The sequence below is a fragment of the Terrapene carolina genome, unplaced genomic scaffold (genome assembly GCF_002925995.2).
Source record: "Terrapene carolina triunguis isolate 2854851 unplaced genomic scaffold, T_m_triunguis-2.0 Scaffold95, whole genome shotgun sequence".
In the NCBI taxonomy this organism is placed as follows: Eukaryota; Metazoa; Chordata; order Testudines; family Emydidae; genus Terrapene; species Terrapene triunguis.
This window is the reverse complement of record NW_020664446.1, coordinates 14,313,849-14,327,176: the sequence shown is the minus strand read 5'-3', so window position 1 is coordinate 14,327,176 and position 13,328 is coordinate 14,313,849. Positions and strand designations below refer to the sequence as shown.

The 13,328-nt window shown below is 44.2% G+C and overlaps 1 protein-coding gene across 1 annotated transcript in view; it reads right to left on the bottom strand.

The window, feature by feature from the left end:
- ENO4 (enolase 4) overlaps window positions 1-11,236 on the bottom strand; it is a 34,372-nt gene extending 23,136 nt beyond the window's left edge. Inside the window, exons 1-3 of the mRNA XM_024198444.1 lie at window positions 11,078-11,236; window positions 5,871-5,999; window positions 1,575-1,765 (exon numbers count right to left, since the gene is read on the bottom strand). Coding sequence (XP_024054212.1) covers window positions 1,575-1,765; window positions 5,871-5,999; window positions 11,078-11,236 — 479 coding nt within the window. The remainder of the gene's footprint in view (window positions 1-1,574; window positions 1,766-5,870; window positions 6,000-11,077) is intronic.
- Between the last annotated feature and the right edge of the window lie 2,092 nt (window positions 11,237-13,328).

Here is a 13,328-nt window from a genome sequence, read left to right as displayed (position 1 = left end):
AATTTGCTTATCCAAAAGGTCATCTTTCTCTAGATTTGAGCTCTGGTTATATGGCTGCTGCTTTAGAAGTGGCTGTATTTTAGCTGTTTGTATACAATGGAAGCAACATATAGAGTGAAATTCACCCCAGTGCAGTGGGAATAAGGCCATATAAGTGGTAAATCAATGTTTTGTTCAGGCCCCATCAATTAGATGAATTTCATCCATAGTGAAGCTTCACTCCACTAAGCATGTTCCACAGAGCTAATTTTCTTGGAATGCAACAGTTTATACCTGTCAGGTATATGAGGTACTCCATTCCAACAGGTAGAAAGGAAGCCCTGGCTCCCAGTCTTCCTGCAGCTGCTCCTGTTAGAAGGCTGATCCCTTCCAAGAGGTAACTGCCAGTAATTCTTACAACTACAGAGGATGAGGAGAGGTCATACCACCATTCCCAGAGTGAAGAGCAGTCAATCTTTAGCCAGATAGGCCCTCTCCTATTACAGTGAGACTCCATTCATAAAGAAGGGTTTTGGTGAAGGAAAAAAAAATCAGTTTATAGTATGATTTGGGATGAAAAATGTTATATATTGTACATGAAAAATAGTATTAGACAATTCCCAAGACAAACTTTTTTTTTTTTTTTTTTAAACTGTTCAACTAAATCTGCAGGAGGGTTTGATGCTAGGAAAATCAAAACACCTTTTGGGACACTTCAGGTTAGCCTATATTTTTTTCTTACGAAAGACCAGATAAATGTGTTATAAATGGAAAAATATTACCATTCTCCACTGCTTCATAATTTCTCTAAGATCAGAAGAAGTTTGTTTGGAAAAATGGAAATGAACTTGATTACAGAATAGGTATTTTCCAAGGAAGCATAAAACAGAAATCAGAAACTTAAAACAGAAACAAAAGGAGGTTGATAATGATCCCAAGGTAAGAGCCTTAGATAGCCTCTCAGAGTGGTCTACTTTGAAAGAGTACTCCATCAAAACTAGAGACTTGTAAATACACTATGTGGGAAATTAATCTCAGTGCTGAGGGCCCATGGAAGGCCTTTCACACCATTTATGTCCTGCAGGACACTAGAGGCAGTGGCCGAGCTGCTGGCTGAGTAAGATTCCAACCAAAGCTCCATGAGCTGCTGAGGGAAAGACCACTGGATCTGTACTACCGCATACTGAAATCAATGGAAAGACTCTCACTGACTTCAGTGGGCACTGGATCAGTTCCTTACATGGATCCAATGTGGGGACTGTGGCTGATATTCCAGGTCATGTCCAAAAGCAGGGTGTGTGTGTGTGTTGGAGGTGTATTCCTAACTCCCATCTTTGTATTCTGCACAATGCTGGTTTATCTGGATTTTGTGCAGGCTGGGATGAACTTCACATTATATAAATATACAGCACTGGAAATAATATAGTGCAAGGCTTCTAGTGGTAATAATATCTAGAAATATTGTGTAGAAAGAATTAGGAATAACATTAGAAAATATATTGAGATTTTGCGCAAATTATTTATTTACAATACAATTATTTGCAATAATTTGTTTTACTACAGTAAAAATCAGTGAAATAATATGCAAGACCTACCCAAGCAGCTCATCAACTTTACACTGGTCAGCAGGTTGCAGGTCTCTGAGCATTTCATTCAGAGATCCATTTATCCATTCCAGGGCTCTATTAATAGAGTCATTTCTTTCTTTCTCATCAGCATCAATTGCTTCAGGTGAAGCATTTTCAAGGATTTCAGAGTGAGAAGAGACCACAATGGAACAAATGCTCTGCAAAATGATTGTGAAAAGCTTACAGACTCTTCCATTTCTAACTTTGAAATGTCACTTTAAAAGATTAAAATGATATAGACTTATACATATCACCCCTCCCTAGCAACTTAATTGATCCCGTAATTCAGGCTTTTTCTTGGTTTCTCGTACATCTGCACTTACAGCTTTCCATCTAACATTCTCAAACCATTTATGAATATTACTTATGTGTTAATTCTCCTGTCACATAATTTTTACACTCATTTTATAGGATGGTAAAGTAAGGTTCAGATTGAGTTAGTGACTGGCCCTGAGCCTGCAGATCTGATCAATGCCAACAGAACTTACACCTACATGGTGTCTCAGTCCAATCCCAATTCAGTGAGGCTTTGCATGGAGATAGGGATCAGATTGCAGAATCTGGACCTAAAACAGTGACAACACCAGGAATAGAACCCAGGAGTCCTAGTTTCTGTTTTAACCACTAGAATGCTATTTTCACTGTAAGACAAGGTGGGTGAGGTAATATCTTTTATTGAACAAATTTCTTTTGGCAAGAGAGACAAGCATTCAAGCTTACTCAAAGCTCTTCAGGTCTGCTGAAGTGTGAACATCTCTGTGTAAGTTAGTTTTTTTGCAGATCTTTCAGCAATAGAAATTCTTTACAAATATTACTGACAATAGATTGCCAAATGTACAAAACAAAATTTAAAAAAAGATGACCATAGGTAACTTTAAAAAAAAATTCAAAACCTTGCATCCATTTCCTCTTCTGAAATAAGCATCTGCCAAAATAAGTTTCATAAGTGTTATTTACCTGGCAATATTATAGGAAGATGTGCCTATAAATTACATTAACAACTGAGGGTGAATGACAGTATCAAACAAGTATAAATGCTGGTGAATCATGGTTAAGGATACAATTCTGTCACAGAGATAATGGATTCTGTGACTTTCCGGGACCTCCATGACAGCTGCTCTAGCTCTGCCCCAGAAGACATCAGCCCTGGAGCCACCGGAACAGTGGCCCCAGAACAGCTGGCAGTTGGCCAGCCCCAGGCTTGCTGGAACAGCGGTCCCCGGCCCACTGGAGCAGCAGCTGGGATTGGATCAGCCCCTGTGGGGCTGGATCAGCAGTGGCCAGCCCCTGCCGCAGGAGCAGCAGCAGGGTTGGAGCAGCGGAAAGCCCCAGCAGCACTGTTTGTCACCCTCTATCCACCCGGGTATTTTTAGTAAAAGTCAGGGACAGGTCGTGGGCTTCCATGAATTTTTGTTTATTGCCCACAACCTGTCCCTGACTTTTACTAAAAATACCCGTGACAGAATCTTAACCTTAATCATGGTACAAGAGATGTCTATTGTTGCAGTCAAAAGTGTCATATAATGACAATGTGACCTTTAAAATGAACTCCATTTTGATCAGTGACTAACTACTGTGCATCCTTTACAGATTTCCTAAGGATGATTGCATTAAGGATCAAAGAGTCCTGTGGCACCTTATAGACTAACAGATATATTGGAGCATAAGCTTTCATGGGTGGATACCCACTTCGTCAGACACATGAGTCTGACGAAGTGGGTATTCACCCACGAAAGCTTATGCTCCAATACATCTGTTAGTCTATAAGGTGCCACAGGACTCTTTGTTGCTTTTTACAGATCCAGACTAACACGGCTACCCCGCTGATACTCTGCATTAAGGATGTTAGACAAAATGAACCTTAAATACTTTTCAAACTGGATTAAAAAAAATACATAAATTGTCTCCTTTTCTGAGCATTTTCAATGAAGTACAGTAACTCCTCACTTTAAGTCATCCCGGTTAACATTGTTTCGTTGTTACGTTGCTGATCAATTAGGGAACATGCTTATTTAAAGTTGTGCAATGCTCCACTCTTACGTTGTTTGGCTGCCTGTTTTCTCCACAGCTGGCAACCTCCCTACGCCCCCCCTCCCCTCCCCACAGCACCTCCTGCCCACCGGCAGACCCCGCAGATCAGCGCCTTCCCCCTCCTCCCCCGCCTCCTGCCCACAGCAATCAGCTGGCTTGCAGCGTTTTGGGGGCAGGATGGAGGGAGGAGGAGCAAGTACTCGGCGCGCAGGCTCCCCCTCCCTCCCCATCTCCCGAACGAACGCCACAAGCTAGCTGATTGCCCCGGGCAGGAGGTGGGGGGGAGGGAGGGGGAGCCTGCGCCAAGTCCTCGCTCCTCCCTCCTGCCTCATAAACGCAAGCCAGCTGATTGCCCCAGGCAGGAGGGAGGGGGGAGGAGCGAGGACTCGGCGCGCCTCCCCCCTCCCTCCCCTGCCTCCTGCCCGTAGCAATCAGCTGGCTTGCAGCATTTAGAAGGGGGGGGGAGGAGTGTGGGAAGTAAAGGGGGAGGTGGTGGGGGGGGAGAAGAGGCAGGTCAAGGATGGGGGCTTGGGGGAAGGGGAGGAGTGGGTGGGCTGAGGGTTGAGCCCCCTGCCCCTGGTGCTTACAGAGTAGGGGAAGCTGCTGCTGCGCAACGTGCTTCTCCTAGCCTACAGCACCTTCAGCCTCCTTGCGTGCCTCATCTCCAGTGCCTGTGGGCTGTGCCTGTGTAGGGTAAGGCAGGGGTACCTCCCAACTATAGTACAGTACCTGTATTAAATTACTTGTTTAAAATGTATATAATGCCTTTTGTCTGGCAAATTTTTTTTCCCCTGGAACCTAATCCCCCCTATTTACATTAATTCTTATGGGGAAATTGGATTCGCTTAACATCGTTTCACTTAAAGTCGCATTTTTCAGGAACATAACTACAACGTTAAGTGAGGAGTTGCTGTAAATCATAGCTCTACTTCTAGGAGAGTGTAAACAGCTACCATCTGTAGTGAAGTAGAGAGACAAGGTGGGTGACGTAATATCTTTTATTGGACCAACTTCTCTTGGTGAGAGAGACAAGCTTTTAAACTTACATAGAGCTTTTCTTCAGTTCAAGGAGTATCACAGCTATATATAAGGTGGAACAGGTTGTTTAGCATAACTAGTTAATACATGTTTCAATGGACCATTCAAGGTGAAGGGTCTATTACCATCCCTCCATTCATTGGGGGGTAGGAAGGGGTAAAAAAAAAAAAGCTTGGGGGTAGCAGGTTGTTAGTGGGATATAGATTGTTGTAATAAGCCATAAATCCAGTGTCTCTATTCAGTCATCTATGGAAAAACCCTGGATGCTAATGTGGAATAATGCTAATGTGAGGGGAACACAGCACTAGTCTTGAATTTCTGGAACACACAACAATATTTTGAATGGAGTGAAACGAACATTTCCCTAAACTCGCAGGGTGAAAACCTGTTCACTCACATGAACTGTGTTAATACTAGACTGCATGCTTTTTTTCTGAAATACAGTTGTGTAATAGGAATAGAAAGATATGTAGCTCAAAACATATGAATGAAAATAAATGTACAGTAAAAAACATGCAGAGCTATCTCCAAGAACAGGGACAGCCCTGATCCTGCGAACACATATATGTATATTTTTAAGCATATGAGTAATTCTGTTGACTTCTGTGGGGCTACTGAGCACATAAGTGTGTGTTTGCAGGACAGGAGCCTCATCTAGCATATTACCAGTGTAAGAAGACTGAGAAAGGTGCCACTGAGACATTTTAAAGAAAGAAAAGCAAGACACAGAACTCCAAAACTCATGTTATGTAGGGGGGATGAGTTAAATTAGGGTCCATGTCTGAGAAATGCTAAAAGCTATCTCCTGTCACCATTGGAGTCAAGAGGAGTTTTTGCTTATGGTTACTATGGCAGTATAACAGGGCAAGGACCAGGGTACAATTATATGACAAACGACAACATACATAAATGTAATATCAGATGTGGGTTACAAATTAAAATATAAACAAAGCATTATTATTCCAAAAACAGTAAATACTGTATAATAGTCAGGGGTAGTGCAATGTAGTTAATTTTCACCAGAGTTTTGGTACTTCTGACTTACAAAAGTAATTCATTCAGGAACTTGATCCACATTTAACTCCTCCATTTTGTCTCATGAATTAAAATGACCCATCATTAACAACGGTGGAGATGAGCATCTCTCTGTAATGTCCTGTTAGGATATATAACAAAATAAGATGTAGCTCATACCTTCTCATGGTTTTTAACTGTGCAAAATATTTCCACTTCTAATGTTGGTCGACCAACTCCATCAAGGACCTTCCTTCCAATTAATTTGCATATTACTGGAGGTTTTGAAAATGTAGAGAAGTAGTTAGCCTTGAAGAAGAGAGAGAGTTTGATTAAAAATATCAATTTCTGTGTAAATAAGTCTTTCATTTTATGTTAGTATTAAATCCATCATCGGGTAAATCTATTTTTGTGTCTTGATATTCATCAGGATACTTTAGTATTCTTACTCCTATATTGTGTGCTTAAGAGCCAGCCACTCTAGAACCTGGGCTTATACTTACAGCTGGCAATCTATATAGCACTATTCATTTCTATTCAGGTTCATATTGTGACAGGTATTACAGCCCCATGCCATATATCTGGGGACTATTGTATTACATTTATGAATGGTTTATGTATGATTGTGTCCTACTTCATGGGGGAGGGTTACCACAGCTCCTCCAGAAATTTACAAACAGTCGGAGCTGACTACTCCTAGGATTATATGCAACTCCAAGACATACCATACCCTGGGGTGGTTTGCATATACTGCTTTAGGCTGGGTTTTCCAGAGACTAGGAAACAAAGAAACGGCTTTTGGTATAAAAGAATGAGTTTGAATTCACCTGTGACCTCCTTTTGATTCAGCAAATGGACAGGACCATAGATCCTAGGGGGACACCAACCCTGGAGGCAAGGGTTGGAAGAGTGTTGACCTATCTGGGCCCCCTAAGACGGGTGGATGATTTCTGGTATGTTTATTAATAAGCATGTCAGAACTTTCATTGTTTTTCATGTTTTCTCTGTGATGCTTTTACCCTAAGAATAAATGTGCTCTGCTGAGAAAAAGCTGCATGGTAACTTGTCATTAGGCTTGGCAGGATTCAGTTTTAATCAATAAAAGTCAGTAAACATCCATTTCAGCTGACACACTGCAGTTGACTGAAAAAATATCAGTTGGTACCAGATGGGGCATCTGTAGGGATCTGGTGTCGCTGGCCCTGCAGCAGTGCAGGGAGCCCTCTGCAACCCTGCTGTCATGGGAGTGAGTAAGCTGGTGCCAGCCAGGGGAGGCCACTCCACTGCTGAATGCCTCCTGTGGCAGTACAGGGAGCCCTTAATAGCCCTTGTGGCACAGGAGTGCTAAGAGACTCTGTTCTGCCCTGCCAGGAACGCAGCCTCCCCCACACTTTGTGCCTGCAGGGACTGGGTGTCACCAGCCCTGCAGCTCTGTTGTCACTGTAGCGAGGGAGCAGGGCCATGACACCAGAGCTGCAGAGGGCTTCCTGCATGGCCACATGACTGGTGACACCTGATCCCTGCAGGCACAAGGTGCGGGGGGATGCTGTGGTTGTCCTGGTCTAGAGAAGCAGAGACCACCAGCCAGAACTGCAAAGATGAGGATGAGCCCCCCAGCTATAGGGGAGGCCATCCTGCTGCTGAACAGTTCCTGCTCAGGAACAGCTCCCATACCTCTGGCTGGTGAGTGAGTGGGTGGGGTCAGTGACATCCAATCCCTGCAGACACGTGGAGTTGTTGTCCCCGGACATGGTGGTGGCTCTGTCTCTGGATGACAACTCTGCCTCGTGGCCCTAGTCTGGCCTGAGCTCTGCTTTCCCTCACCAGGACCCCAGCCTTCCCTGCACCTTGTGCCTGCAGGGATCCAGTGCCACTGGCCCCTCAGCTATGCAGGGAACCCTCTGCAGCTCTGCTATCATGGCTCCATTCGCTCATGCACCAACCAAGAGTGTGGGAGCCATTCCCAGGCAGGAACTGTTCAGCAGCGGGGTAGCCTCCCCGTGGCTGGGGCTCATGCTCCTCCTTACCAGTCCTGGCTGGGAGTCTCTACTCCAAATGCAGGGGGCCAGGACAACTGAAGCTTACCCCACACCTTGCACCCTTGGGTCTTTGGCTCCTCAGCTTCACAAGGACCTCCTGCATCCCCACTGTCAGCACTGCCCTAATCTGAACACTACCCCGCACAGCTGTTAAAATAAAAAAGTTAAATAAAAAAAAATCTTAAAAATGCAAATTGATCATCAAAAAAATCTTAAATAAAAAACGATAATCCAAAATTAGAAAAAAATAAACATTTAGAATCATAGAATATCAGGGTTGGAAGGGACCTCAGGAGGTCATCTAGTCCAAGCACCTGCTCAAAGCAGGACCAATTCCCAACTAAATCATCCCAGCCAGGGCTTTGTCAAGCCTGACCTTAAAAACCTCTAAGGAAGGAGATTCCACCACCTCCCTCGGTAACCCATTCCAGTGCTTCACCACCCTCCTAATGAAAACGTTTTTCCTAATATCCAACCTAAACCTCCCCAACTGCAACCTGAGACCATTACTCCTTGTTCTGTCATCAGGTACCACTGAGAACAGTCTAGATCCATCCTCTTTGGAACCCCCTTGTAACTGCTGGCAATACACTGTTCATAGCCCTCAGAAAGAAAGCAACGCACAGGTGCTGGCTGTTAGACCGAATGGCTTGCTGAGGATATCACAGTGTTTGGCAGGGGGTGTGCATCCTTAAAGCTCCTGGTCAGAAGGGTGTGGAACATGGGTCCCTGCCCAGAGCCAGGTGATGGCTGTAAGACTGGGCAATCCTGGAGTGGACCATGGAGGAGGAATACAGGTGCAGTTACTCCTGAAACTGACACACAAAATAAGCCACTCACTGCCTGATGGCCCACTGAGGAGTTTCTGATGTTGCAGGTGTAGGGCACTCTGACCTTGAATAAGCCATGTGAAAAAAGACTGTACCTGTCTGTCTCTAGAAAGCAGAGGGGAAAAGGCAGAGGAGAGAGCCTACTCAGGAACAACTCTGCTAAAGCCATTTGGAGGATGACTCACAGGATCTGGCCTTAAAGGAGCATTAAATATCCTGTAACACTTCTTAATGTATTAGTTAACTGGTCAAGTAAATATTAATGTACAGTACTTTGAAGATGTAAAATGTTATAGATCCCATTTAAGCTCTAAGTGTTTCTGAAAAAAACACTATCAGACAATCCTGGAGGCTCAAAAAAGCCACCCTCTTTCAAAAAGAGGTTCTCATATGCAGTGCTGTGCATACACTGTTACTGAGTGCATCATGTCTGCCACTTTTGCCTTCATTGTTGTATGCAGTGTGGCTGTAGCTGTGTTGGTCCCAGGATATTAGACAATGTGGGTGACGTAATATCTTTTATTGAACCAACTTTTGTTGGTCTCTTGTCTATCTCACCAACAGAAGTTGGTCCAATAAAAGATATTACCTCACCCACCTTATCACTTTTGCCTTCATAATATAAGTTAATTAGACGAAGAATATTTCTAAGTTTATAGAGGAAGCAAATGAGAGATCTGACTTCAAGAAAGAGGATAGAGAAAAAAGGATTGTTTGTGAATGCTTCTCTTGCCCAAGAGAAGCATTTCATCTTCTCAGCTTTTTTTCAGCTGAATATGTAGGTGATATCACAAGCTGACTTGGTCAAGATGCCATAGGAATCATTCGTTATTTACAGTTGAGTTCCATCTGTGTTAATATGGTAACTGCCCAAGAGGGAAAAGACAAGACAAGACTAACAACTAAAGAGAGCTGGTCTTAGCAAAGAAGAGGAACCATCACCAAATCCAGGGAGTGATTTGTGAGGTAGGAAGTGAACCTGTGGAAACTAGAAACACCAGCTTAGCTATGGATGCAATCCTGGTGAATAGAGTGGTACACAGTGTGGAAAACTGCAGTGAGAAGGCAGAGGTATACCTAACAAGTATCATAAAAAAATCAACTATCACAAGCATGACAGAATTTTGTTTGATTTACCTTCTTTCTAGTAAAACATAATCTAGAACAGTGGTTCTCAAACTTTTGTACTGGTGACCCCTTTCAAATAGCAAGCCTCTGAGTGCGGCTCCCCTTATGAATTAAAAACACTTTTTTATATATTTATCATGATAAATGCTGGATGCAAAGCGGGGTTTGGGGTGGAGGCTGACAGCTCACAACCCCCCATGTAATAACCTCACAACCCCCTGAGGGGTCCCGACCCCCAGTTTGAGAACCCCGATCTAGAACTAGTGGTCACACCTTATCGGGGAGATCATGAAACTTGAGGTCAACATGGAACAATGCAGTGAATAATGCCTGAGATGTAAGACTTCATTATCATAGAGAGATTTGTGTAGGAGGAAGCATTGGAAGGCAATCTTTTTAAAACAGCTTCTAGAGTATGGTGTTGGCCATTCTACTATTATACTGAGAGGATATTTTATTGGCCACACTAGTTCTCTGCTGCTGGCCAGAGCTTTGCTGAACAGCGGCAGGGTAAAGCTCGCCTGATTCTTGTCCATTTCACCGAGGCCCACAGGGATCAGAATACCAATAGCAGTGTGAAAACTAACCAGATTCCCTTTATCTTCATTCTTATGATGCTTGGCAGAGGTTTGCACAACAGTTGTGGCTGTGGGAGCGTCTGCCTACAGTCTCAGAAGAAAATCCTTTGCAATCTCTTGTTAGTTCAAAATTCAATCGAGCTAGCTTAACATGATTGAATAGCTCTGTTAAAGGGCCACCTAATGCTGCCATTCCAGCAGTGACAAACCCAAGCATGCAAAAACCATGCCCCAGGCCTCAAACTGTGACAAATCTGTTTTAAGCTAAATAAAAGGAAGGGTCATTTTGTCCTCTGGTTTCTGGGCTGCTAGGGTGCAGGTAGGTAGGTCTGGTTATTAAGCGTTGCTCCACAACCAGAAGGGCTGATAACTCTTTTGGTGAAAAACTGAAATTGTCACCTAACCCCGAGAATCCAGGAGCTGAGGCTTTATGAAAAATAGCAAAGAGTTGAGCCTGGCGATAATGTGATGTGAGCTGGTACCCTTAGGCTCCAGCACCATCTCACGGGAAGGTCAGCCAGGTGGAGGCTGGAGTGCCCACTCGGTGATGCTGCAGCAGGGCCGCAGCAGCCCAGGCCAGGAGGCTGGGTACCCCCAGGACCACCTGCCTCATCCCTCCACCCCTGCTACAGGGGGTAAGCCTCGTTCTCACTCCCTCCCGCTGAGCAGAGGTCCTAGCCTCAACCTTACCCCGCCCACTTTCCATTTGCGCGGGGGATTATGGGATCTGTCAAGGGGGGGCGGGGCGAGGTAGTGCAGCGCCTGCGCATTAGCCACCCCCTCCCCGCGCACTACTCCCCCCCGGTAGGTACCAGATGGCCGTAGAGGTCCGCAGGACGCAGGTAGAACGTGGCGTTGAGCGCCTCCTCCAGCCGTTGCGGGACCTCGTTGCTCCGATAATACTCGGCCGCCTGGTGCCTGAGTTCGGGGAGGTCCCGCCGCCGCCGCTCGCGTTCCCCGCCGGGCTCCATGGGGCTGAGGAGGCTGTTGCTAGGAGACGGAGCGCGTCCCCTCAGCGCCGACTTCTCGCGCGACAGCCGCCGCCGGGGCGGTTGCCTTCCGCGCGCCCTCTGGGAGGAGTCGGGGGTCGGACCCCTCCCCCACGCTCTCCTAGTCCTCGGCCTCCCTCAGCCTGGGGGGGCCGGGACTCCTGGGTTCTCTCCCCGCCTCTGCCAGTGAGCTGCTCTGTGGCCCTGGGCAAGTCACCTACCGGCCCTTCAGCTTTCCCCGGGAGCCAAACGGGGATGAGGGCATTTGCTCTGCCTCATAAGTGGCCTTTGGGCTACAGTGACTACTGCGTAGAGGTGGCAGGTGCCATGGCAGTGTGAACAGCTGGGAAGTAAGGAAGAGGAGTGGAATTGCCCTGGCTATAAACTGCCACGTTGCTGGGCTTGCTGTGGTTAGAGAGTCAGATGTTTACAACTCTTCTTTTTCAGGGTGGAGGGTCCGCGCTCTCTCCTAGACTCTTCCAGGGGTTGGTTATGATCTTTAATGCTAGACACTTTCAAGCGAGTTCCCTTTTGTAGTAAAAGAGTCTTTGAACAACAAAATTGCGCAAGATTAACATCCTGAAAGAGAGACAGATTATAGCTTGTGAAATATCTAGTGAGGACAAAGCTGCCAAGTGCCCCAGTAACTTTACTTCTGCTTTTAAAAATCCTTTACATTCAATGAAAAAAGAAACATTTCACAGCCTGAATGATCATTTGTAGTCTACAATTTCTCACCAAAAAACTTTCACTTTGTTGCCCGGTTCGTTGGTAATTTTGTTGAAGTAACTGAAAATGGAGATACTTAAAATGCTATTAGCGGCACACTTCCTCAGTTCTAAAACCAATAGACCTTCCTCATTGTATGTTCACTTCTCTGGGGTGGGTGGTAATGAAGAAAAATCCCTACACAGTTATTTTCTTTTGCCTTTGAAATATCACAGTACTTCTCTGAGGACATAATCCCTCTTCCTATGTCTGCTTTCTCAGAAGAATCTTCTGAACCGACCCCAGGCATTCCTTAAAGGAAGTGCCCTGGTGAGAGCTATTTGGATTTTCCCACTGTTACAATCTAACAAATTGAAAATAAAATTCCTCAAACTCAGTTTCAGATTACTAAAATGTTAATTTCTTGCCTTATGCCTTCTATAAGGCTGTAAATAAAGCATTGGTGTGATAAAGCCCCCAGTCATCTTCTGAGGCTACCTATGTTTGAATGAAAGCTTTGATGAGATCTTTTTTTTCCAACACTGCTGGTTAACTTTAGGGAAGCAGTGAATAGAAAGCAGTTTTAACAATTACTAGTTCTTATTGAATAACCCATTTGAAATAATAGTAAAAATTCTCTTAGAAATATTTATCATTTTAGTTTACTGATACACATCATGTTAATTTTTATTTTCTTTATTCCCTTGTAATTTCCATTAACACTGATAGTAGTTGCAGGTATGTAGTAAAAGGAGGATTTATTCTATGATCCTACCTATTATTGTGTAGTTAACTGATGAATAAAGCCCATTTCATGCTATCAGTGATGCCTGTGCAACCCTATTATTGTCAGTAGGCTTGCACTGGTGTAATTAATGGGGACTAAGTAAACAGCTGTGTTAATTGAAAGGAATTCAACTCTTTCTCTTAGCTTTGTTGATTCTACCATGCTAAGAGAAGTAAAACACTTGTAAGTAAGTAAAAACTTGTATATGTTACTAAAGTAAATAGATATGACTAAATACCGCGAGGAAAAGATCAGCTGAGGATAGAGATGTCACTTGTACAAATTTGTGCTCTGATATATGACTATGTACAAATGGCACCTCCTTTCTCAGTAGAATTTGAGTGGTGGTATATCATGGATGAATTCAGCCTATTGAAGCTAACTGGATTGCACACCTATAACTGAGGAGGAATTTGGGCACCTGTTACACTTGTCATTATTGTATTTCCATGTATCATAGTTCTTTCTTGGTCTTCCATAATGAGAAGTTCAAATTTTTGTAATTTAAAAAATATTTTAAGGATTAAAATTACAGAAACACACATATTGCAAGTTTGCCATCAGTACTGCAGTGTGTAA